The sequence below is a fragment of the Panthera tigris genome, chromosome B2 (genome assembly GCF_018350195.1).
Source record: "Panthera tigris isolate Pti1 chromosome B2, P.tigris_Pti1_mat1.1, whole genome shotgun sequence".
NCBI classification, from domain to species: domain Eukaryota; kingdom Metazoa; phylum Chordata; class Mammalia; order Carnivora; family Felidae; genus Panthera; species Panthera tigris.
Window position 1 is genome coordinate 41,928,999 of NC_056664.1, and position 24,456 is coordinate 41,953,454.

Here is a 24,456-nt window from a genome sequence, read left to right on the forward strand (position 1 = left end):
GACCTGTGCGGCCCCGCCCCCTCCTCATCCCCCTCCCTCCTCCCGCTCCCCCTCCCCCAGACACTGCCGCGGCCGCCGCAGGAGCCCGGAGCTCGAGCCGCCCAGCGACTCCCCCTCCCCCTCCCCCAGCCCCGCCCCGCCCCAACCCGGGGCTCCAAGCCGGAGCCGAGTCTGCGCCTGGGGGTAAGTACGCGACCCTTCCCCAACCCCTTCTCTTTTCTTTGAGGCTCCTACCACCACCCAAAGAAAACCCCAGACTCAGCTACGTGTCCCCTCCCTTCAACCTCCTGCGGGACCCAGAGGTGCCCGGGCCCGCGGGACCCAGTGGTGCCGCGCGCTGCCCCCAACCTCGTACCATCCTGAGCCAAATGCGAGTCCTCTGACCCCTGCCGAGGGTCCAGATGTGCACCGCCGTCTGTCCCCACCCCTAGGGAGATCCCGAGGGGTGGGACCCCCGCCCCCGGCCCCCAAGCGCCACTCTTCTCCCACCTGCCGGGTCCAGGTGCGCGTCCCCCCGCATGCCGCTCCAGGGTTCCAGCTGCGCCCCCATCAGCTCGCCGCCGCTGTGGGGAACCTGCCGCCCCCGCCCCCGAGTTTTGGATTCCAGGGTCGCCAAGTCCAATGTCCTCGGTCTCTTTTATCTTTTCTCCTGTTCCCGGGGCCGAGAACCACCCACCCCCCCAAGCCTGCCCGGGGCAGGGGTTCGGGCTCGGACAAGGGCAGGGTTCGCAGGTGCTGGCTGGAGGCCGGCCGCTGCCCCCAGCCCGTCTGGGGACTGGTCTCGGGCTGAAGAGGCGACTGGCCCCGGGAGCGTGTCCTCTCCTTGCGCCCCGCACAGTGCAGTTCATTCATGAGCCGCCCGGGCCTGCGTTGGAGGGTGCGGTGGGGAAAAGCTTCAGAGGCGGAACAAGGAGTGGGGCAAAGGCCCTGTTGGGGGGAGGGGGCGCGCTTTGTCCCTCCTGGCCTTCTTGACCGTCTAGCGAGGACAGCCCCAAAGATTTGGCGCCTTGCTCCTCAGAAGAGAAGGTCGCTTGGGAAGTGGAGAGGAGAGGTCAGAGGGGCCAGCTGCCCTTGGGGCTCTGTGCTGCCACCTGCCTGGGTCCCCTGGGGGGAGCTCTGGCCGCTCAGCACTCCACTTCCCTGCGGGGCAGGAGGGTCTGGGCTTCTGTACCCAATACCACTCTCTACCCTTTCCCTGGGTCTGCCCGGGAAAAATGAGGCTGTGCTCAACCCCTCTTGAGTAGGGACCCCCAGTCTTGCTTCCCAGGCCGTGAGAGGAGAGGAGTGGGAGTGTCTACCAGGCTTCCAGCCCTGGTTGTGCTGGCAGCATGACTGTCCTCCAGGGCACCAGAGGGTCCAGGCCCTGGCTTGCTCCAGGTGGCACAAGCTGGGGCCTGCTGTTGGCTCATCCAACTCAGTCTTGGCCTATGGTTGGGTGGTGGGTGGGGATGTGGCAAGGCAGAAGGCAGGTGGTGAGTAGCTAAAGGTAGTTAGGGAAGCTAACCCCCTTTTGGACATCCTACAAGTTCCCTCCGATTATGAGTCTTGGAGACCTCAGTTCAAATTCCAGATCTGCTATTCTTTAGCTGTGTGACCTTGACAAGTTACTTAACCTGTCTGAACCTTAGTTTTAATTAAAAAGTGCATTTACTACCACCTCCTTACGAGATTTATCATGAGGATCAACTAGATAACACAGGTAAAGAGCCTGGCACCCTGCCTCGTTGTTGATCAATAATGGGTTCTCTTCTCTAAACTTCTGACCCATCTTGGCATAACATCACCCTCCTGGGCTCCCACCTTTCTGGTCTGCTACAGATGGATTGGATATGTCTGAAGAGTCTGGGAACACTCCCTGCCACTCAGCGGCAGAATCCTGAAGGCCATATAAACCCTTTAGTCTAAACAAGAAGCCCATCCTGACTGAGGGGCTCTGTCACGTTAAAGTCTGTTTTCCTTTATTTTGATTTTTACCAGTTTTCCTTCACTAAACCAACCCCTTTTATGCCAACACTTTATTAATAACAGTACCTAATATTTTTAGAATCTGTCATGTGCCTTGAACTGTATTAAGAGCTTTACATAAGTCATCTTGTTTAGTTCTCAAAACAACCACACAACTGAATTGTGATTCCCATTTACTGATGAGGGAACTGAGGCCCAGGGTGGTGAAGTAATTTGCCCAGGTCAGTAGCCAGCTCTGTCTCATCCTAGATAAAGCCTGAAATCACAGTCCCACAGTCTGAGTGGGAGGGTCTGGCAGCCACAGGCAAGAAGGAGGGCAAACAGGTAGAAATAGGGTGTGGCATTTTTCCAGAGCTGGAGCTGGCAGCCCCCACCCCCACCAGGTCCCTGATGGAAGCTTCTCCTCCGGCCAGGGCAGCAGCATGCGGTTGTCAAGACCACACACTTAAGCCGGACTGCCTGGGTCCATATCTGGATCTGTGACAGACTGACTGTGTGACATCGGGCAAGTTCTGCACCCTCTCTGTACCTCAGTGTCTTCTCAGGGTTGTGATGGCTAGTAAATGAGCTAACATGTGTAAAGCACTAAGAACAGTGCCTGGCACAGAAGAAGAGGGAAATCAATATTTGATAAGTGCATTCTTTTCCTACTAGTTTTTTTTTTAATTTTTTAATGTTTATTTATTTTTGAGAGAGAGAGAGACAGAGCACGAGTGGGGGAGGGGCAGAGAGAGAGGGAAACACGGAATCCGAAGCAGGCTCTAGGCTCTGAGCTGTCAGCACAGAGCCCGACTCCGGCTCCAACTCTGGAACGGTGAGATCATGACCTGAACTGAAGTCGGAAGCATAAGGGACTGAGCCTTAAGACGTCCCTTTTCCTGCTACTATTTATCCTCTTTTGCAGATACTTTTTAAAAAAAAAAATTTTTTTTTAACGTTTATTTATTTTTGAGACAGGGAGAGACAGCCTGAACGGAGGAGGGTCAGAGAGAGAGGGAGACACAGAATCTGAAACAGGCTCCAGGCTCTGAGCTGTCAGCACAGAGCCCGACGCGGGGCTCGAACTCACGGACCATGAGATCATGACCTGAGCCGAAATCAGATGCACAACCAACTGAGCCACCCAGGCGCCCCTGCAGATACTTTTTTTACCCATCCCTGTGAAGCTTGGAGGGGTGGAGCAAGGATATTAATACCTCTTTGCTACAGTTTGGAAGACTGAGGCCCAGGTTACATAGTAGCAGAACTGGCCCACATCATCATCCCCTCCCTTCAGAACACACAGCCTTCCTGATCCCAAGCCCTAAATGAAATCTTCCCAAGTAACTCTGGAAGAAAAAACTTTTACCTTCTAACTCCCTCACCCTCACCATGCACACGCTTTTTAATGGTAACATAACAACATTTAGATAGCTAGAACTAAAATCCTCCGCCATTTTGGGGGCGCCTGGGTGGCTCAGTCGGTTGAGCGTCCAACTTCGGCTCAGGTCAAGATCTCACGGTTCATGAGTTCGAGCCCCGCGTTGGGCTCTGTGCAGACAGCTCAGGGCCTGGAGCCTGCCTCGGATCTGTGTCTCCCTCTCTCTCTGCTCCTGTCCTGCTCACACTCTGTCTCTCTCTCAATTTTTTAAAAATTTAAATAAATAAATAAAATCCTCCTCCACTTTCTACATACTGCCAGCTAAAGTCTCAGTGTCAGACTAGAGAAATTCTAGGATACACCTGGCCCAGGGGATGAACTGCCCCCTCACTTAGTCCTCCCCCCAAATATTCCGCCTCAGTTTCTTCCACCCTCCCAGCTGCTCTCCCTAAAAGCTTTGAGCAGCTGCCCTAGGTGAAGTTCAGCCCCCCCCGCAACCCTGCCCCCCACAATTAGGAGCACCAAGGAACCCAGTGAGCCTGAAGAGCCACTGGCCCTGACTCCACACTTTACCTGCCCTGTGACCTCATGTGAGTCGCTTCTCCTTCTCTCTCCCTGGGCCCCTGCTTCCTCCCCTGTAAAGAGGGGATAGTGATCTGATCCAGCAAGTACCTAGCCTTCCTTGGGGGTCAGGGGTAAGATCAATGCAGTTGTTGGGGGAGGGGGGGAGTGCTTTGTGACTGTAAAGAGGGAAGCAGCAGATAAACACCATAATTTCAGTTACTAAGCATCTACCTGGACCTTCACCCACCCTATGGGGCCCCCTTACTGCAGAAGCTCGCAGAACGTTCCACCTTCTTTCAGTGTGGACAGGACTGGGGGGGGGGGGTGGTGCGTGGTACTCCAGGGGTTTGTACCCATTGCATTCTGGTCTGATGGAGCCTTGGAGTTGGGGAGAGAGACAGGCAAAAACTAGGAATGGGCTCTCTTGATTGCTGGAGTATACTGGAGCGGGGGGCGGGGGCCACTAATTCAGAGGGCTGCCAACCATCACAGACCCAAGATCCAAGATACCTATACCTACCTTTAACCTCCACTTTAACCCTGGTACCGCAGGGTTCTACACACCTCACGTTTACATATCCAAGCTTCTAGGCACACCCACACACCCCCCAACTTACACACCAGTCTCCTACCTCCCCCCCAACACACACACACACACATCAACACATGTCTGCACACCTAAACATACACATTCCCACAATGCTCTAGTATTCTCTAGCTGGAGAATGAGCATTTATGAAACTTCTGTGTTTTGTGGAGTCCTCCTGTTCTAGGCACATCAGAAAAGCATGGTGCCCTGAACAGTGTTCTAGCTTTAGAAGGAAGTTGACCTAGGTTTGAACTCCATCATTTTATGAGCAGTGTGACTTAGGGAAAGTTATTTAACCTCTCTGAGCCCCTGTGCCCTCATCTTAAAATGGCAATAAGATCCAACTCAGGATTGTCAAGGATTAAACGAAATTGTGTATGTATTATTCTTGAAACAGTGGGTACTAGATAAGTGATGCCTGTTGTAATTACTAAATTCATGGGGTTTTGGGGTTTTTTTAAGGCAACTTGGGCTGGAAGGGAAGAGGGAGGCATAAACACTGGGCAGTTACCACTTTAGCCTTCTTAATACAGGCTTTTCAGAGACTCCCTGGGACCAAGTGAAACATATAAACAACCACAGCTTCCCCCTCCACTTGAGAGCTGGTGCCTCTTCCCCTGCAACTGAAGTGTCAGGAAGGGGAAAACCAGGGATCGGTGGGCAGGAGAAACCCTCTGAGTCCCCCCAAAGGGCTAGAGGATGCTTGCTGCCAGAGTTACAGTCACTGATTCTCGGTTTGTTGTTCTCTCTCTTTGTCTGGTTTCCTCTCTTCCCTAGGGACCCCCACCCCCACCCCAGGCAGAGTTTCAGTGTTGTCAGCAGAAGGGGCCCCCAGGGGCCCCCAGTAGGACGGGGTGGAGCAGCGTGCCTCGGCCACACTTCTCCACCGTAGGAGCCTCCCCAGAGCCCTGCTAGGTTCCGTCCCCAGACACTCCCAGAACCCAGGTATCCGGGCTGGCTGCCCCTTCCCTCCTCCTCCCTGCCCCACCCACCCAGCCCAAAGAGGGCCGGGCAGCCCGGCAGTGGGCAGTGGCGGGGAACCGGGCTGGAGGGCAGTACCCTGGCTGCCGGGGACTTGGGCGGGCTAAGAGGCCCCTGCCCACTCTCTCTTCCTTTGCCAATGGAAAAGCTCGCTGGAGGGCACAGCATTCCCAGCCTGCCCTACTCCGGAGGCAGGAACAGGGCACTCTGGGAGTTGTAGTTCTCACACCACTCAGGTGACCCCTGTGCTGAGATCGTTGGAGAGGTGAGGAAGCTGGAGGGGAGGAGCTGCTTCCAAGGCAGAGAAAAAGGAATGAGGGTAAGCAGGAGTGACTGGGACCAGGCAGATAACGCAAACCCAGAAGTCCTAACTTTTTAACTGACTTCCCACGCTGACCCCATCCTCAGGTCCCTACTCTGAGGACAGAGAGCCAGCTCTGAAGCTGAGCATCTTTTTTTTTCCTTGTTGTTGTTGTTGTTGTTTAATGTTTTTATTTATTTTTGGGACAGAGAGAGACAGAGCATGAGCAGGGGAGGGGCAGAGAGAGAGAGGGAGATACAGAATCCGAAGCAGGCTCCAGGCTCCCAGCTGTCAGCACAGAGCCCGACACGGGCTCGAACTCACAGACTGTGAGATCATGACCTGAGCCAAAGCTGGACGCTCAACCGACTGAGCCACCCAGGCACCCCCCTTTTTTTCCTTTGTTTTGAAGCCAGTTATATCGAGAAAGTGATTAACAGTGCCGAAATCTCTAAGCAGATGAAATCATGCCATTTTTCTAATAGAGGTAGAAAGAGAAGATCAGGATGAGGTAGCTGGTTCCTGACTCATCTTCCCCTGGCCTCCTCACCCCACCTTTTAGCCTTGAACCCTCAGACCTAAGACCTCTCCCCATCTTCCCTCATGTCTCTGCCTGAGACAGAGAGAGAGGGAGAGAGAGGGAGAAAGAGAAAGCAAGCATGAAAGTGAATGTGTGTGTGTGTGTGTGTGTGTGTGTGTGTGTGTGTGTGTGTGTGTTTGGAGAGTGTTTGTGTGTGTGTATGGAGGTGGTGGGAGGTAGGCAGCAGAGACTCACAACTTCCAACTTAGAAAAACCAGTCTCCCCAGTGCAGATCTGGGCCAAGTTCCCCAGACCCTGGGTGGGGTCTCGGCCTCAGAGCCAATGAAGGTAAATCCATGTGACTCAACCCTCCCCTCCCCAGGCTCTTATCTCTGGAAGCCAGTGCTTCCCCCCACCCAGGCAGCCGGTGATCTGCCCTCACTCCCTCTCCCCATGCTTATGCTGGGAGCCATGAGGGGGACAGGGGATGAGCCCAGCTGACCATGGTGCTCTCTGCTCAGGAGGACCATGCGGCAGTAGCAGCCATGCTGCCCTTCCTTCTGGCCACCCTGGGCACCACGGCCCTCAACAACAGCAACCCTAAGGACTACTGCTACAGTGCCCGAATCCGCAGCACCGTCCTGCAGGGCCTGCCCTTTGGGGGTGTCCCCACCGTGCTGGCTCTTGACTTCATGTGCTTCCTTGTGAGTGCCCACACATGCCCCCCCCCGCCCCCCATGCCTGGCATCCACACCCTGTACCTAGCTAGCTAACACCTGTAGCTCTAACCACTCTTCCACCTGACCCTGACTCCCCAGGCTTAACTATGGGAGGGATCCGTGTCACGCAGCCCAAGCCTAGCCTCTGGCCATTCACCCAAGCCAGGGTCAGCCCTTTCTAAGGCCAGATTCCAGCCCCTCTGCCCCTGCCCTCCAGGCTAGTCCCGTGGGTGGACGGTCTCTCTACCTGCCAACCATTCCCTCTGCCCACAGGCACTGCTGTTCTTGTTCTCCATTCTCCGGAAGGTGGCTTGGGACTATGGGCGGCTGGCCTTGGTGACAGATGCAGACAGGTAAGGCTTGGGGACTCTGCCTCACCCCTGCACACATACACATGCACACTCACTGTCACTCACTCAACACACACCCATCACTCCTCGGGGATAGGAAAGAGCCAGCCCTCTCTCATCCCCCTTTGTCAGGGGGATGAAGAGGGACCAGTCCCAGAACAGCCATGGGGGACATGAAGGCCTACAGTTGGATCTGTGTCCTTTGTCAGTCCCCCGGGACCCTCCCCCACCTCCCCTGTTAACCCTGTCTGTTCTCTGTCCCCAGGCTTCGGCAGCGGCAGGAGAGGGAGCGAGTGGAACAGGAATAGTATGTGGGGCACCTGCCCCCTCATCCCCACTAAACCAGCTTTCTCTTTTCTTCTCTCATGCTTCTTTTCTCTTCCTGCCTCATTACTGGTTTCTCTTTGCAGTTTTCTCCTCTGCAGGCTCATGTTTCGGACTAACGCAGGCGGTGTGCTTTGCAGAGCAGGGGACTCCCAACTTGTCTCTGCCTCGCTCCCCCATCTCTCCCTCTGGCTTTCTGCCTGGGAGAGGCCCCTCCCCATGTGCCTGGCTCTCTCTATGGTGGCCGGTGGCCAGGCTGGAGGGGCTGTCCTCCCGGAAACTTAGAGGACGCTCACCTGTTGGTCCCAGAGACAAGATTGGGTGTCCCCAGTGGCTTGCCATCCCCTAACAACTAGTTCTTCATATTTCAGGGTTCCCTGCTCACCCCTTCTGGAGGCCTGGGAGGGGGGCCTCCCACCGAGCCCCGAGTCTGGCCTTTTGTGTCACATCATTGTCTCTGTCTATAGGACTGGCGTTGGAGTTGCAGCAGCTGCTGGGGTCAGGGAAGGGGGAGGATAGGGTCCCACCTGGGAGGCATCCCCCAGTCCCTGATCCCTCCAGCCCTTCTGGGGCTCTCCTAGTCCCTCCTTTCCTTCAGCTCCCCATTGCCCTGTGCATAATACTAGCTCTGTCGCCCCCCTATCCCGTCCCCTGCTGGTCAGCCCCAGAAATGCAGGGCCTCCTCACACTCTCGCTCCAGCCTCCAGGGAGTAAGATGAAGACACCCTTCTCCCTTCACTCACTGCCCTGCACTGGTGTGCCCTCCAGGTGCTCTGAAGGAAGGAGGTGCAATTAAGGGAGGCAGGGAGAAGGCAGGCGTTCATCCCCGCTTCAGCCTCTGCGCTTTCTGTGCTTTGTCTAGCCCCTGGAGCTCTGGAGGGGGAGCCCCCCACTTCAGTCCCGCTCCCCAGGAGCTCAGACTCACCAGGCTCTCTGATCTCTCACCTCCCCACCCCCAGTGTGGCCTCAGCTATGCACGGGGACAGTCATGACCGGTATGAGCGTCTCACGTCTGTCTCCAGCTCCGTCGACTTTGACCAAAGAGACAATGTGAGTGCCCTCCCCCAGACTTGTTAGCCACCCACTCCTTCTCCGGGGCAGGGGGCTTAGCAGCCTCTAGCCTCCAGTGATACAGAGTCAAGGACCTGGAATGTGGCCTTCTCCTCAGCAAGGGCAGTGCTCGTCTAAGAGCCACAGGATGGCCACCCAGACTCGCTCTGTACTCCACGCCAGCCTCCAAATCAGCACAGACCTAGCATTGTGAATCCCACACTTTGCACCACGTAGAGCCCCACGCCCATCTCCACCTGTTAATCCCAAGGACCCCTTCTTCCTTAGGGTTTTAGAAGTAATGACAGGCCTTTCTGCCCCATGGAGTAAAAGCAGGAATTCATTGCGTTGCTCAGAGATTGCAGGCTGGTGGCCCTCGTCTAGATGGGGCCAGTTGTGGGTTGGGGCTGAGTGGCAGAGGTCCTTACAGATAAGGCGATTCACAGCAGTCCCCGGACCCTCATGCACGCCAGACCCAGTACTCCAACATTACCTGCCTGGCCCCTGTCGTTCTGCCAGGGTGTGGGTCCTAGTCAGAACTCTAATCTTTAGGCCCTAGGCTGGCCCTGGGCAGTCCGGCTTGGGCTGGGTGGCCTGGGGGCAACAGCTCCTGTAGCAGCCATAGTAGAAGAAGCCTGTCAGCTTCCTGAGCTGGACTCACACCGGTAAGTGGCAAAGCAAAGCTATCACCCTTGCCCGCCAGAGGTGTCCACATGGTCCCCAGACTCAGGTGATGTTGGCAGCAGGCAGCACAGTCCTGCGTCTTAACTGGAAGCACCTCTGTCCCCGATCCTGTGTTAAGCCTGGACCTTCCACTGGTAGGAAGGTGAAGGAGGGTTCTCTCTGCCCAGCCCTCCCCCTTGTATCCCGACCCTTCTCTCAGTGGGGTCTCTGCTGCAGGTAGGCCTGGGGGCTTGAAGGTGGGAGACTGAAGCTCACAGGCACCCGGGGGTTGGTCCCTCTGGGCTGTATTGGAAGAAAGGTGGCAGGAACTCGGGAAGCCTGGCCTGCCCCTCTGCTGTAGGCAGAGCCATGTTGCGGACTCTTCTTGTCTGGATCTGGAGTCCCCACTGCCTCTCCTAGAACCCTGAATCCCACTCCTCCCTACCCTGACCTACACCGCTGCAGGCCTTCCTTTGGTTGCGCTGCCCCGTTGGCTCTTGGCGGGGATATGTAGCTCTTGACATGAGCATCCACAGATAACTCAGTTTGGCCTTAGTCCCTTTCTCCTTTGAGGGCTGGCACCTTCCCTCTCCCCCTCTGGGATGAGCTGCTTTCTTTGGGGGGTTGTGGAAGTTGTTCCAAGGTGAGCCCAGCCTGGAGGTGATTATGAGAATGGGGCAGGTGGGATTTGAGGGGGAAGGGAGGCTGGGGGTGGTGGGGTGGTGGGGGGCTCCAGCTGATAGCCCTCTGTCCCCCCCACTCCAGGGTTTCTGTTCCTGGCTGACAGCCATCTTCAGGATAAAGTAAGTGAACAGTCTTCAGGCTCTAAGGAAAGAGAGAAACAAAGAAAAACTTCAGAACCTGTTACTTCCCTACAAAATCCAGAGGCCAGCAGCTTTGAGGGCCTTAGTGCTCCTAGCCAGCCCAGCACCCTCCTCCTTCCTCCAGGAGGCCAAGCCCTGGGGTCCTGGCCTCTGCTGTCCCCTGAGCTGGCCTCACTCTACCCCACGGTCTCCTGTATGCCCCCCTGCCTGGTGGGCCCGCTCTGCCCTCAGCTCTCCGCACCCCTGCCACCCTGTGAGGGCAGAGGCCAGAGCCCCCCCACCTCAGAGCCTCCGTGCAGCCAGCGGGGTGGGGGACAGCAGGCAGGCTGGGAGCAGCCAGCCAGCAATAGGCAGGAGCCAGTGTCCAGCAGACAGAAGTCAGGAGGTCGAGCCAGAGTGCGGCAGGCAGGCAGTGAGCGCTGAGAGAGGCAGGAGGCCCAGACAGGTCAGCACCACCACTGCCCACGCCCCGGCCCCCAGGGCCCCTCCCCAGGTGCACCACATAATGTGATTCTCCAGCACCCATAAGGCGCTGCTCTATCCCCAGCCTCCGTCCTCCCTCCTGCTCCAACCTCTTCCATCAACCCACCTTCCCTTTCAACACCCCCTCTACTCCCGGCCCTTTCTTACCCTTTCTTCCTCTCTGCAATCTTCCCCTTTCCCCTCTGTTCCCCTCCTCTCTCTCCTCTTCTCCTTTCCCTCCCTGCATCCTTCCTTTCCTCCCTCCCCTTCCCTCTCCCTTTCTCATCCCCCCTCCCAATAATAGGGGGCCCAAAGACCCTAGCCCACCCCCATACTGCTGCCAGACTGGCAGGGGCTAGGGTGGACTTGGGGGCGGGCAGGGCAGGCAAGCTGTGGCCCCTCTGCCACCCGGCCCTCACCTGATTCCTCTGCTGCCCCGGGCCTGCAGGGATGATGAGATCCGGGACAAATGTGGGGGCGATGCTGTGCACTACCTGTCCTTCCAGCGGCACATCATCGGGCTGCTGGTCGTCGTGGGCGTCCTCTCTGTGGGCATCGTGCTGCCTGTCAACTTCTCAGGGGACCTGCTGGGTCAGTGAAGGCTGGGATGGGTGGGGCGGGGAAGGGAGGAGAGGGGGCAGGAGGGCACGCGTCCTGACCCCAGCATCATCCTCTCCCTCTTCCTGCCCCCTCCCACCCCCAGAGAACAATGCCTACAGCTTCGGGAGAACCACCATTGCCAACCTGAAATCAGGGTAAGATTGGGAAGCCAGTCAGTGAGGTCAGAGTCCAGCTGTAATGAGGAGGGGTGCGAGGGGGAGCACTGTGGGGAGAGGTGGATGTGGGGCCCTGGGGACTTGGATTGGAGACAGAGTAGGTGGATGTCTGCTGGGAGTCCCCAGAGATGACCAGATAAAGAAGCTGCTGTGTGACTTCAGGCCAGGGAAAGATGGCAGGGGGTAGTTAGAGGACAGTGTAGCCAGTGCACAGGGCAGGGAGAGATGACCTCTTGGGGACATTTCAACTGCAGTGGAATAATGTTGGGACCCGGACGGTGTGATGTATGGGGCCTGCCCTGTGAGGGGGCCAGTGCCAGAAGACCACTGGCAGTAGAAGGGCCTTGAACCAGGGCTGAATTCACACCGGGAGGCTGGGCGCTGTCTGAGTGGGTTCCTGGCCCCAGTGGCTCCATGTACCCCTCTGCCCCACCCAGGAACAACCTGCTATGGCTGCACACCTCCTTCGCCTTCCTGTACCTGCTGCTCACCGTCTACAGCATGCGTAGGCACACCTCTAAGATGCGCTACAAGGAGGACGACCTAGTGAGTAGAGCCCAGCCGGCCTGCCCCGCCCCCAGCCTCTTCCCTTCCCTCTGGGCCTCTCTCCCCTCGGCCCTAAGGGGTGTCAGTGCCAGGGTGAGGCCGCCTGGGTTGCATTCCGGGCTCAGCAACTCAAAAGCCCCTATGCTGCAAGTTCAGTTACCTCCCCAAGCCTCGCCTCCTGGTCTGTAAAATGAGACAACAGCAGAACCTTCCTAAGATGGGGGGCGTTGGGGGGGGCGGTAGGTGATAGGCGTAGAAATCACCCATGCTGTGCCTGGCCCTGGGGAAACAGCAGTGGTGATGCCATGCTTGGGATGCTCCCTCCCTCTCCGCATCCATCTACCAGCCCAGTACTGAATGCCCACCCCACAGCAGCCACGGTGCCGGTGCCGGGGGGCCGGGGGGCCGGGGCCTTGTGGCCTGAGGGTCAGAGTAGTACCCCCTCCCTTGCCCTGGATGACCCCTCAGGAGTGAGAGACCAAATGGCTCTTTCATTAAGCTCCTGCCTGATTTCAATTAGATGCACTCCCCTGCTTTCCCTGGAACCTGGTTTATCCCTAAGGCCTCCTCCCACCCAGCTGCTCCTCTCTGCTCACCATTCCCCATGCCCTCCTGGCATTCTCGAGCCTCCTCTGGAAGGTACATGCGCTCCCCTCTCACCCCAGGTGAAGCGGACTCTCTTCATCAATGGAATCTCCAAATATGCAGAGTCAGAAAAGATCAAGAAGCATTTTGAGTGAGTGGCCACTCCTACCCCCAACCCCAGGTCCTGTGGGCCCTTCTTCCGCCTTTCAGCCCCTCAGACTTCTCACACCCTCCGGCTGAAGTCTGGGCTGCAGTGGGGTGGAGACTAGACCACTGAAGGATTACGTGACCCCAGGGCATTCTAGCACCAGGGCTGGGTGATAGCCACCCCCGCCCCCAACAGCAGGGGAAATATAAGAAATACTTGTAAAGTGAGAGAAGGAAGTGTATGTCACATCCCCTCCTTCCTCTCTCTCACCACCCCCCCCCCCCACTCCACCTCCCCTCTCAGCTTGAACTGGGTCATGGGTTGTTGGCCTGGGATCCAAGGGCCCTTCAAGGTGTGTGGCTTCAAAACCGTAGGTGACATTCTGGGGTTTGTGTGCAGATTGGCAGGGAGGAGCTCTTGGCTTTCAGTGGATCCTGGGGGGGGGGGGGGGGGGGGACTGTGGACCTGAGCTGCATGTGTTCTCAGGCTCTTTTCAGCTCTGGAGTTGTGTCTCAGAGGGGAAGGGGAATATACACCTCCAGGAGCTCCAGGTGGCCGGAATGGTCCGCATCCAGAATTAAGGATCCCGTCACACATTCATCTGTGTGCTCAGCAGACTTTCTCATGATATTAAGCCTTGGGACCATAGAAACGAATGAAAGATCGTTGAGCTCTCTGGACGTTCACATGGTGGAGGTCAGCATCAGGAGCTGGTCCAGGGTCTGATCAGAGATTGGTCTGAGGCCAGCCTGTGGCCAGAATTAGGAGTTGGCCAGTGGTCCTGATAAGGGACATTGGCAGTTTGGATCAGGGCTCAGTCTCTGCTCAGGATCGGGACTTAGTGAGGTCTGCATCCACAGCCAGTTGGCCTGGATCAGAAGCCAGTTCTTGTTCTGGATCAGAACAGGATTGGGAGTCAGCATCTGGCCGAGGTTAGATTGCAGACCCCTTTGTTGCAGGCAAATGAGTGGTTTGTGATCAGCATCAGCGGACAGATAATCATTCATTCAACATGCATTTATTATCACTTTCTGTACTCCAAGCATAAATAAATTAGAAACAGGCCCTGCCCACACAGAAGTTCAAGAACAGCGGTCAAAATTAGATCATCCTCAGTCAGTACGAGAGCAACTTGGGATCCTGTCTGGATTCCCAGCTGTGATCGGCATTAGGGGGCAGTCCGAGTCAGGATTAAGGACAGTGTGTGCTCAGAATTAGGTGGCATCTTAATATCACTGTCCTGTTGGGATCAGTTGTCAGCTTGTACTGGTTAGTCCTTTAATGACAAATCCTTCTTGAGCACCTGCCGGGCACCCGCCCTGGAGGGGGACCTAGGGTTACAGCAGTAAACAAAGAAAGAAAGCCCCTGCCCTTGTCCGCTGGCATTCTGGTGGGCGAGACAGGTAATAAACAAACGAACTAGTAACAGACATTGTGTCGAGTAGGGGTGGGTGCCAGGAGGAAAACCAAAGCAGGGAGAGGAACAGAGTGAGGGAGTCAGGAAGGGCTGCTGTTTCCAGTGGGGGGGAGGGAGCGGCGGGGGGCATGCTGACAGGGCCCTGCACACAATGAGGAAGTAAACCCCGCTAACCAAACATCCATTCAGCACACACTCATTGTACACCTACTGTGTGCTTCCTACCAGGGAGACAAAAGAGAACCAGGCCTGATGGGTGTCCGTGGGGAGCTCGTGGTTCAGGCTGTTTCAGGAGTCAATCTACGGTTTTGTTTAGGAAGCAGACTGTGATTAAAATTTAGTGGTCAGCCTCTAAGCAGGGGATGGGGGGGAGACTATAGTCCTAATTGGAGTTTGGGGGGTCAAGGAGGTGAGCATCAGGGAACAGCCATCTCATCAATCCATTCATTCAGCGCATGTTTATTGAGTACCTAGTATGTCTAAGCTGCTGGCCCAGGCCCGAGCACATGGTGATGAGTAGGGCTTGTGATCCAGGTCTGGGGTCTGTCTGAATTAGAGGACTGACCCAGCAGAATTAGGGAATATCCCGTGTGTAATATCAGAGAGCCTGCATGGCAGGGATTAAGGGGTTAGAGATTAGTCGGGTGAGAATGAGGGCTCAGCCTGCCACAGGGTTCCAGGCCCTTCCAAAGAGGAGCCCTAAAATGGTTAGAGTAACACCGTGTCGGGGGAAAAGTCTGTAGTGCATTTCAAGGACCGCATCCCAGATTTAAGTTTGCAAATTCTCGTGCTTTGGGGAACTAGATATTGTGCATCTGTTAACACTTGGTGGTTCTTCATTTAAAAAAATTTTTTAAAGATGGGGCTCAGTCTAGATTGGGGAGCAGGGAGCAGTGTGCGATGAGAAGTGAGAAGGAGCCGCAGGCACCCCTCGAGTCCTGCCAGGTACCAGCACCGAGAGTCACATATAGTCTCTCTCTGCTCGGTTTCAGGGCAAGGTGAGGGTCAGTCTCGGGTCAGGGTTAAAAGGTCAGTCTTGGGTCTGCAGACCGGGCCGTGGGTTGGTTGGGATCAGTTGGACCGTAAGGCAAGGCTAAGTGTTGGACTGTAACCAGGTATTCTGGAAACAGGGTTGAGAGAACAACCTGAGTAGAAACCGTTTCTCTCAACTGAAAGTTCAGAGCTCTGAACAAGAGTCAGACCACGGCCGTGGCCTCCCCTAGCACCGTGCGGGGGTGCACTCACATCCACGGTCATCATCGGGGTGTGCTCAAGGTCCCCGTGCCTCAAGGCTCCCCGCTGCTGCTCAGTTAAACACAGGGAGGAATTTCCAAGTTTCATTCTTACGGAGCTCCCATTTTTGTAGACCAGAAAGAGGGAGCTTGAATTGGGGGTGTATGTCTTCACGGTCGCGGCTGCAAGTCGGGGGCAGGTGGGCAGGGTCGCCACAGAAGATGATGGTGGACTGTATTGCAGGGAGGCCTATCCCAACTGCACGGTTCTTGAAGCCCGCCCGTGTTACAACGTGGCTCGCCTCATGTTCCTCGATGCAGAGAGGTAATGGGGGGGATGACACCTGGGGGCCCCTGCCTATTATAGAGGGCATCTCAGCTGCCACAGGGGAACCTGGCTCCCCATCCAGGTGTTTCCCAGGGCATTTGATTTTAATTCAACCCCTGGGTTGCCTGTCAATCCAGCTCTGGAAAGAGCAGAGCCTGGAGGTTAGCGTTTGTTGCAAGAAGAAAGGAGCCCACCATCCCCACCCCGTCCAAGGACATCCCCTTCTCCAGCTACAGTGTGAAAACTTTAGGCCAGACTATAGGAAGAATTTCTGGCCCTCAAGGGATGGGCGGGAAGACCCTGGAATGGGGACATATCTGAACCATACATTCTAAGCAGATCCAAGAGTAAGATCGCCCCTGTCCTCAGGGAGTGGACTTAGGTGGCCCCTCAGCTGGGCTCCCTACTCACCCTCCCAGCCATTCCTGGCCCCAGCTGGGTGGTGGGTGACTGGACCCCTGGATCCCACAGGAAGAAGGCCGAGCGGGGAAAGCTCTACTTCACAAACCTCCAGAGCAAGGAGAATGTCCCCACCATGATCAACCCCAAGCCCTGTGGCCACCTCTGCTGCTGCGTGGTGCGAGGCTGTGAGCAGGTATGAGGTGACCTCAGGCCCCCAAAGCTCCTGCTGGATACGGGGAGGGGTTGGACAGATCTTGGGAAGACAGATCACAGTAGAGATGGGCACATTCCAGGTGCGTGTCCCAAGACCCCGGGAACACACACACACACACACACACACACACACACACACACACACACACAAATGGGTCTGAAACATAAACAGCCAAAAGTAAGGGACGCTTGGGTGGCTCAGTCAGTTAAGTGTCTGACTTAGGCTCAGGTTATGGTCTCACGGTTCAGTTCTTGAGTTCAAGCCCCGCATCAGGCTCACTGCTATCAATGCAGAGCCTGCTTCGGATCCTTTGTCCCCCCCCCCCTCCCCCCTCCCTCCCTGCCCTCAAAAATAAATAAAAAACACCAACGGTAAACAGACTCCCTGAGGAGGCAAGGCCATGCGGCCCAGGGGCTGGAGGTAGGGTGCCAGGATGGGGAGCAGGGCACAACCCTCCCTCAGTAGGTCCCCACCTGTTCCTACAGTCCTTGAAGCTCCAGTTCCACTACTGGGTTTGTACCCATCCCTCCAGTGACCAAATTTTCAGGGCCCAAGTCAGAAGAGGTCAGCCAAGAGGACAGTGCTGTGGTGTATTTACTAGCTCTGTGGCTTTAGGCGAGTTTTCTGACTGCTCTGTGCCTCAGTTTCCTCATCTGTAGGATGGAGCTAATTGTACCTACCTTGGGCTTATGAGGATTACGAGTTAACACATAGAAAGCCTAAAGCAGTACCTGGCCCGTAGTAAGCCCTGGGGCAGCGCCGCTGGGCATGGTGGGGACCAGCCCAGCTCTCTGACCAGAACCTTCGCCTCACCCGCCCCCCCCCCCCCCCCCCGCCACCGGCAGGTGGAGGCCATTGAGTACTACACGAAACTGGAGCAGAAGCTGAAAGAGGACTACAAGCGGGAGAAGGAGAAGGTGAACGAGAAGCCTCTTGGCATGGCCTTTGTCACCTTCCACAATGAGACCATCACCGCCATGTGAGCCCCTGCCCTGCCTGCCCAGCCCAGTCCTTGCCCCCCACCGACCAGCCGGGGCTCCCGGGTCCCCACGCTCACGGCCAGCTGTCGGCAGTGGGGTCCCCAGCGGCTGGCGCCCTGGTAACCGGTGCCCGTCCCCCAGCATCCTGAAGGACTTCAACGTGTGTAAGTGCCAGGGCTGCACCTGCCGCGGGGAGCCGCGCTCCTCGTCCTGCAGCGAGTCCCTGCACATCTCCAACTGGACCGTGTCGTATGCCCCCGACCCCCAGAACATCTACTGGTGAGCGCTGGGGTGGCAGGGGCACGTTCCGTGGGGCCTGCTGGCTCCAGTGGGTAGAGGGGAGGTGTCTCCGGGAACCATCAGCATGCGGTCCCCAGGATGACCCTCTCCCCTGCCTTCCCAGGGAGCACCTGTCCATCCGAGGCTTCATCTGGTGGCTGCGCTGCCTGGTCATCAATGTCGTCCTCTTCATCCTCCTCTTCTTCCTCACCACCCCGGCCATCATCATCACCACCATGGACAAGTTCAACGTCACCAAGCCTGTGGAGTACCTCAATGTGAGGCCCTGCCCCGCCCCACCCCTCTATGCTGTGTCAGGAGACACAGATGCCGGGCCTCGAATCCCTCTTCGGGGGGAATCCAGAACACCCTCCTGCCCAGTCTGGCTCCTCTCCTGCTTTTCTAGCCCAGCCGCACCAAGCACTCCCACACGACCACGGGCTGTAAAGCCCTCTGTGAACTTCCCTGGGGCTCCCTGCCACCTTCTCCTAGCAGAGACCACCCTTGGGTTTGCGCACATCTAGAGAGACACCGGGGAAGAGAGAGAGCCCAGGGCCAGTCCCTTCTCATCCCCCAGTCTCTCCGACAAACGAATGGAGGTTCAGACTACATCCCTGGCTTCCAAACTCAGATTCTGGTGCCTTTATCAAAAAGACTCTTACATGAAACCCAGTGTGGAAAAGCAAGGCTGCTCAGATGGCGACAGAGTGACGGTCACTTCCACCAGCTCTCCCCTCACCTCTCCTGCCACGCACATGGCGTACCTCCTTGGAGTCTCAAAGTCCAAAGGAAGATAGTTTAAAAAATTACTGACTGATAAGAGCAAAATACATAAGACCCGGTTTTTCTGGGTTCAGATTCCACCCCCCTTCACTCCTCACTAGCCGGGTAACCTACTGAATCTCTTTGTGCCTTAGTTTCCTCATCTGTAAAATGGGGTAATATCGTGAGGATCAATACACGTAAAGCATGTGATCAATGCTGGGTACTTAGTAGGTACTCAGCAAGTGCTAACTACTGATGCTGTTCATAAGACCCTGGCCCCCACAGGTTCTGGACGTCTGTCATGGGGCCCTGAGAGCTGCGGGGCCTGGGGCTCAGTGGGGGAGGGGGCCAATAGGCAAAGCAAGCGGGACCGGGGCCGCTGCCCCTGCCTGAAACGCAGCCCCGTGCCCCACTGCAGAACCCCATCATCACTCAGTTCTTCCCCACCCTGCTGCTGTGGTGCTTCTCGGCCCTGCTCCCCACCATTGTCTACTACTCGGCCTTCTTCGAAGCTCACTGGACACGGTGAGACCCTTCACACTCACTGCACTCTGGCCCTCCTAGGTGTGCACCCGTCCCCCCACCCCCACCCCGCCGCCCCCAGGCAGCCCTTTCCCCTTCAGCCTCCCCGCCCCAGGCGGCCCCAGAGCTGCTGGGGAAGGGATGCTGGCCGGCATCCTCACCCTGGGCGGTCCCCATCCCAGTGGGGCCTCCTGTGATGCCATCCTGGCTAGGGGAGCAGGCGTGGGGGGCTGGTTCTCCTGACCTCTGCCCCCGTGCCCCCTGCCCCAGCTCCGGGGAGAACAGGACCACCATGCACAAATGCTACACCTTCCTCATCTTCATGGTGCTGCTCCTGCCCTCACTGGGACTGAGCAGGTAGGTCGCAGACGATGGGATGGGAGATGGCGTGGGGGTGTTGCAGGGTGGGCGAGGGGAACGGTCCAGGCTCCTACCTCCCTCACAGAGCGGGGGGACCCAGGTCTGGGGGGGCATCCCCAGAGGCTCACGGACTAGACTCCCCTGGTGTTCTGGGCCATTCCAGCCTCCCACCACACCTCTCCACTCCTCCTCTCCAGCCTGGACCTCTTCTTCCGCTGGCTCTTTGACAAGAAATTCTTGGCTGAGGCAGCTATTCGGTTTGAGTGAGTGACCTGGGCCCCCAGGGAAAGAGACCGGAGGGCGGGGGTGGGTATGCCTGGGACACACTGCCTTTCCCCATGGGAGGGTGCCTCGAAGCTTCCCACCCCCCCGCTGCAGGGAAGAGGAGGGGGCTTACAGGGTGTGGCAAGGCCATCCCAAAGCTTGCACACAGTGTCTCAGGTGTAGACGTGGGAGATATCCCTGGGGTCTGTGTTGGGGCTCATTCTCCGGGAACCCCTCTAGAGGTCACCTTCAAAGTGTATTTGGGGCTTTAGGACCCACACTGGGGCATTTCTCTGACCGTCTCTAGAGCTTGTATTCTAGGACTAACTGTGGGAGGCGAGTTTCACTCAGGAGGTTTGGAAAGGTGTCTGTAGTAGGATCTTGGCCATACTTTGGGAGAGATTTGGGTGTATCCCTGAAGGGCTCTGGAGCCCACACTTCTGAGTATTTATGGAAGGCTCTTGGGCTCCCAACTCTGGAGTATTTACGGGGAACTCTGGGGCTCATACTTTGGGATGTTTATGGGGCACGGGTTCTGGGAACACCTCTGAAGTTTCAGGCTCTTATCCAGAGGTGTGACTGTGAAATTCTTTATAGAGCACCTTTTCTGGAAAGCCCTATGAAGCTGTTTGGGGGTGGGGGTGAGGGGCCACGTGCCATGGCTGTATATGTGGACACAAGCTCCAGGGGTCTTGCTCTAGGCCATCTGTGATCATCTTGGGCTCACACTTGGGGTATCACAGGCACTGACAAAAGTTCTTGGGCTCCCCCACTGAAGATCTTTGAGGAAGGGTCTCTGGAGCTTGTGTTCTGGAGGTGGCTGAGGCTCACGCTCTGGGGGTAATAACCATGGCTTAATTTCAGAGCTAAGGGGTAATTTCTGGGTATTCCTAGGGCTCACGCCCTTGGGGGTCTTTTAGGATCTCATGGGGGTTGTCTGTGGAGACCTCGGACAGTCATACCCTGAACTCCGGTGGCATCAGGGCTATGGAGCACTCTCCATGGGTCTTTATAGCACACAAGTTCTAGGCGCACTGCTGAGCTCACACTCCCAGGTTGCATCCACTCGCACTGGGGGTGTTGGAGGTGTCTGTTGAACACTCTGGCATCTGCCCCTGGGGTTCACACTCTGGGGGGAAGCGGGGGCACAGGTGCTTGAGAGCTGACCTGGGGTGTCCACATGGAGGAAGGCGCGTTGGGGGCGAAGGTGTGGTGTGCTCTCTGGCTGGCAGTGGGCAGGCCGCCGCCGGGTCTCCCAGGGTGCAGTGCTGGAGCACTTGGTGCCTGCAGGTGCGTGTTCCTGCCCGACAACGGCGCCTTCTTCGTGAACTACGTCATTGCCTCAGCCTTTATCGGCAACGCCATGGACCTGCTGCGCATCCCAGGCCTGCTCATGTACATGATCCGGCTCTGCCTGGCGCGCTCTGCCGCGGAGAGGCGCAACGTGAAGCGGGTACGGCCGCCTGGGGCCGCAGTGGCCCGCACAGCGCCCCCTGGTGGGCCCAACCAGAAACAGTGGCAGTTCTGCTAGGGTGTGGGGACACAGGGGTGCCGGAAGTTGCAGGACCCAGTTCCGAGGCCTTGGGCTATCCCTTTCCTTTCTGGAGCCTCAGTTTACCCATATGTGCGACGATGGATCAACATAGAGAACCCCGAAGGCACCTGCCAGTTCTGACAGTCTAGTGTTCCCATGGGAGTTGGGGGAGGTCCGGGTCCCTAGACCTAGGGTCCCTGTGCCCTCACCCCACACGAGGTCTCTGGGCATCCCATTCCCAGGCCTACCAACCTACCAGCCCCTGATTTCTCAAAGAGCCCCCCCCCACCCATGCCCCGTCACTGTACCCACCCTGACTCAGCCACAGCCCCTCTTTCCATCTGCTTTGCCCTGCCCCACCCTGGATATTGGGTTCCTTTTCCCCACAGCTTCGTTCCTGGCCCCCTGCCCCCTCCCACCTGCCCTGTGCCCTTCTAGTCTGTCCCTCCCTTCCCTGAGCCACCCTCCTGCCCATCTCCCCCCCAGCATCAGGCCTACGAGTTCCAGTTTGGCGCAGCCTACGCCTGGATGATGTGCGTCTTCACGGTGGTCATGACCTACAGTATCACCTGCCCCATCATCGTGCCCTTCGGTAGGCACCGCCGCGCCGGGACCTGGGCCCTGCTCGGGGGGACCCAGGACCTCACCCGCTTCACTCCAGTAAGGCAGGCCGCCCTGAGTGGACAGGGCCCCGGCTGGGAGGCCGACCCCTCGGGCCTCCCGCCCGGTCCCTGCCTCAGTCTGGGGCCGGGCCTGGGGGGAGGAGGGGGAAAACCATCTCAGCTCAGGTTGGCTCCAGCTGGTGTGCTGAGCCCCTGGGCAAAGCCACCCAACGTGGCCATACTCATCCACACCAAGTGCCTTCACTCAACTGACATGCTCGGACACACATCACATACCCACAGAGGTATTCACACGTGCGCACACACACACACACACACACACACGCACACTGTCACTCCTACACAGCATCCGCGGGTACACGTGGACACAGTCCCATAAGCTCAGGAAAGACCTTTGGATTCCAGGGTGGGGTTGGACTCTTGCCACTCACAGAGACCCACTGTAGCTGAACTGTGCGCCTTGGACAAGTCCCTCTTCCTTCTGAAATTTAGCAAAGTTTCTCTTCACCTGTTGCCCTACTAGTGACCTCTCCTTTCCCCCTGGTAACATCCTAACCCCTTAACCGCCCTCCCTGGTTATTGAAGGCTCCAAAATAACCCCTTTGTCCTCATTTGAAAGCTCCCATTCCCTCAGCCTCCAGGAAAACAGAACTTACCATCTAATTTATACCCATCTGTTTAGGGACAGGATAGAAAAAAACCGAGAAGGGTTTCAAGAGGAAGCTCATTGACCCAAATGAATGGACTTCTAATAGTAGGGTTTTTAGCGAGGGGCAGCAGAACAAAGCAGGGAAGCTGAGGAAGCTGACAGTCTGTGATCCTGCGATGGGCTTGGGGCTGGGGCAGGAGGAGGGAGGCCAGCCCTTCAGCGATCTCGGTAGGACTGGGACAACCTGTGACGGACACACCGAGGTCCGGTGGCGTTGGTTCCGAGGTCAGGGCCCGTGTGGCTTCCCCCAGGGCTCATGTACATGCTGCTGAAGCACCTGGTAGACAGGTACAATCTCTACTACGCCTACCTGCCGGCCAAGCTGGACAAGAAGATCCACTCAGGGGCCGTGAATCAGGTGGTGGCCGCACCCATCCTCTGCCTCTTCTGGCTGCTCTTCTTCTCCACCATGCGCACGGGTGAGGGCCACCCCCCCACATGCCTCAGGGAGCTGGGGGAGGGGGACCCCCATTCAGAGTCAAGGCAGAGCAAGCCATGGGAGGGTCCATGATGGCCAAGGGCCACAGGCAAGGAACCTGGGAGAAGCCACAGCACATGGAAACGTGGGGTTGCATTCATAAGGTAGCGAAGGTGGGGGGGTGCCCAGAGGAAAGGTAGCAGCCCCATCCTCTGCCCCCTCCCCCACCAGGGTTCCTAGCCCCCACGTCCATGTTCACATTCGTGGTCCTGGTCATCACCATCGTCATCTGTCTCTGCCACGTCTGCTTCGGACACTTCAAATACCTCAGTGCCCACAACTACAAGGTGTGGGGCCAGGGGGGCAGGGGATGGCTAAGGGCAGAAGCTCAAGGGGATGGGTGGGAGCTGAGGGCAGGGGTGCCAAGAGGGTGCAGGGTCATGATTGTGGCTGAGAGCCAAGGACATCTCCCCACTCCCTGACTCATTCTGGACCCCTCAAGATTGAGCACACGGAGACAGATACTGTGGACTCCAGAAGCAATGGACGGCCCCCCACTGCTGCCGCTGTCCCCAAATCTGCGGTGAGTGCCCCGATTCATGGCCAAAGGTGGGGAGGAGCCTCTGATTGAGGCTCAATCCAAAGTTGGGGATTCCATTAGTCCTTCAGAAAGTGAAGCCCATTCCAGACCCCAGAGGCAGGGAAAGATCTGGCTTCACTGAGGGGTCTGCCCACCTCTCCCTCGGGGGGAAGATCACTGTCCCGCTTCCTGGAGACCCTGAGATTCCCCCAATCAACCCCTCGCCACCAGGAGCAGCTGTCCACCCTCACCCTCTACTCCTCTCCCCCTTCAGAAATACATCGCTCAGGTGCTGCAGGACTCAGAGGTGGACGGGGAAGGGGACGGGGGTCCTGGAAGCTCAGGGGATGAGCCCCCATTGTCCTCGTCTCAAGATGAGGAGCTGCTGATGCCACCTGATGGCCTCACGGACACAGACTTCCCGTCTTATGAGGACAGCCTCATAGAGAATGAGATTCACCAGTAAGGGGAGGGAGGGGCCCTGGAGGCCACGCCCTGCCCCCACCCGACCCACCCCCCCTCCCCAACGGACACTAAAAACGCTAATAATTTATTAGATCTAAAGCCCCTTCCTCCCCCCATCCCCTGCTTTCATTAAGGTATTTAAACCTGGGGATTCCACCACTCTCCCCCCACCATGGAGGGAGGGAGGGAACCCCCCCAACCTCAGTGAGGAGAGCCCCGAGCCGGACCCGGGGCAAAGAGGGGTGCGGACAGGGTTCCCCCAGATCAGTGCCCCCCAGGCTAGTAGTATGGTCAGGAAGGGTTATTGAGAGCCAAGAGGGGTACCTGGTGCCATGGCTGGAGACCTGGGGGGGGGGGGGAAGGCATATCAGGGGCCACCCCCCCCCCCCAGATCTTTCCTCCCCCCAAGGCCCCCTGGGATCTGGCACTCCAGGGAAATGGAGCCTCCAGCCCCTGTGGGTTGCATGAGAGGGGAGGGGCTGCTGAGTGGGAGGAAGAGTCAGGCCCCCAGCCAGGGAGGTGACCTAGGGGTGGGGGGTGGGTATGGCTGACACTGGAAAATGGGTTTTTGCACTGTTTTTTTTTTTTTTTTTCCTTTAAAATAAAAACAAAAAGAAAAGCTCTGAGGCACGTGTCT

The 24,456-nt window shown here is 57.2% G+C and overlaps 1 protein-coding gene across 2 annotated transcripts; it reads left to right on the forward strand.

Moving 5' to 3' along the window:
• The first annotated feature begins 129 nt into the window (after window positions 1–129).
• TMEM63B (transmembrane protein 63B) lies at window positions 130–24,425 on the forward strand. Of its 2 annotated transcripts, XM_042986449.1 has the most exons (24): window positions 130–183; window positions 6,802–6,984; window positions 7,273–7,352; window positions 7,615–7,656; window positions 8,633–8,723; window positions 10,152–10,189; window positions 11,121–11,263; window positions 11,376–11,427; window positions 11,886–11,994; window positions 12,660–12,730; window positions 15,621–15,701; window positions 16,176–16,299; window positions 17,166–17,299; window positions 17,442–17,579; window positions 17,704–17,857; window positions 18,763–18,869; window positions 19,137–19,223; window positions 19,424–19,489; window positions 20,781–20,943; window positions 21,511–21,616; window positions 22,608–22,775; window positions 23,006–23,121; window positions 23,277–23,357; window positions 23,629–24,425. In XM_042986449.1, the coding sequence occupies exons 2-24, from the start codon at window positions 6,826–6,828 to the stop codon at window positions 23,818–23,820; spliced, it is 2,502 nt and encodes an 833-aa protein (XP_042842383.1). In that variant the 5' UTR covers window positions 130–183; window positions 6,802–6,825; the 3' UTR covers window positions 23,821–24,425. The 2 variants fall into 2 exon arrangements, with proteins under 2 accessions (XP_042842383.1, XP_042842384.1); XM_042986450.1 differs by lacking the exon at window positions 7,615–7,656.
• The last annotated feature ends 31 nt before the right edge of the window (window positions 24,426–24,456 follow it).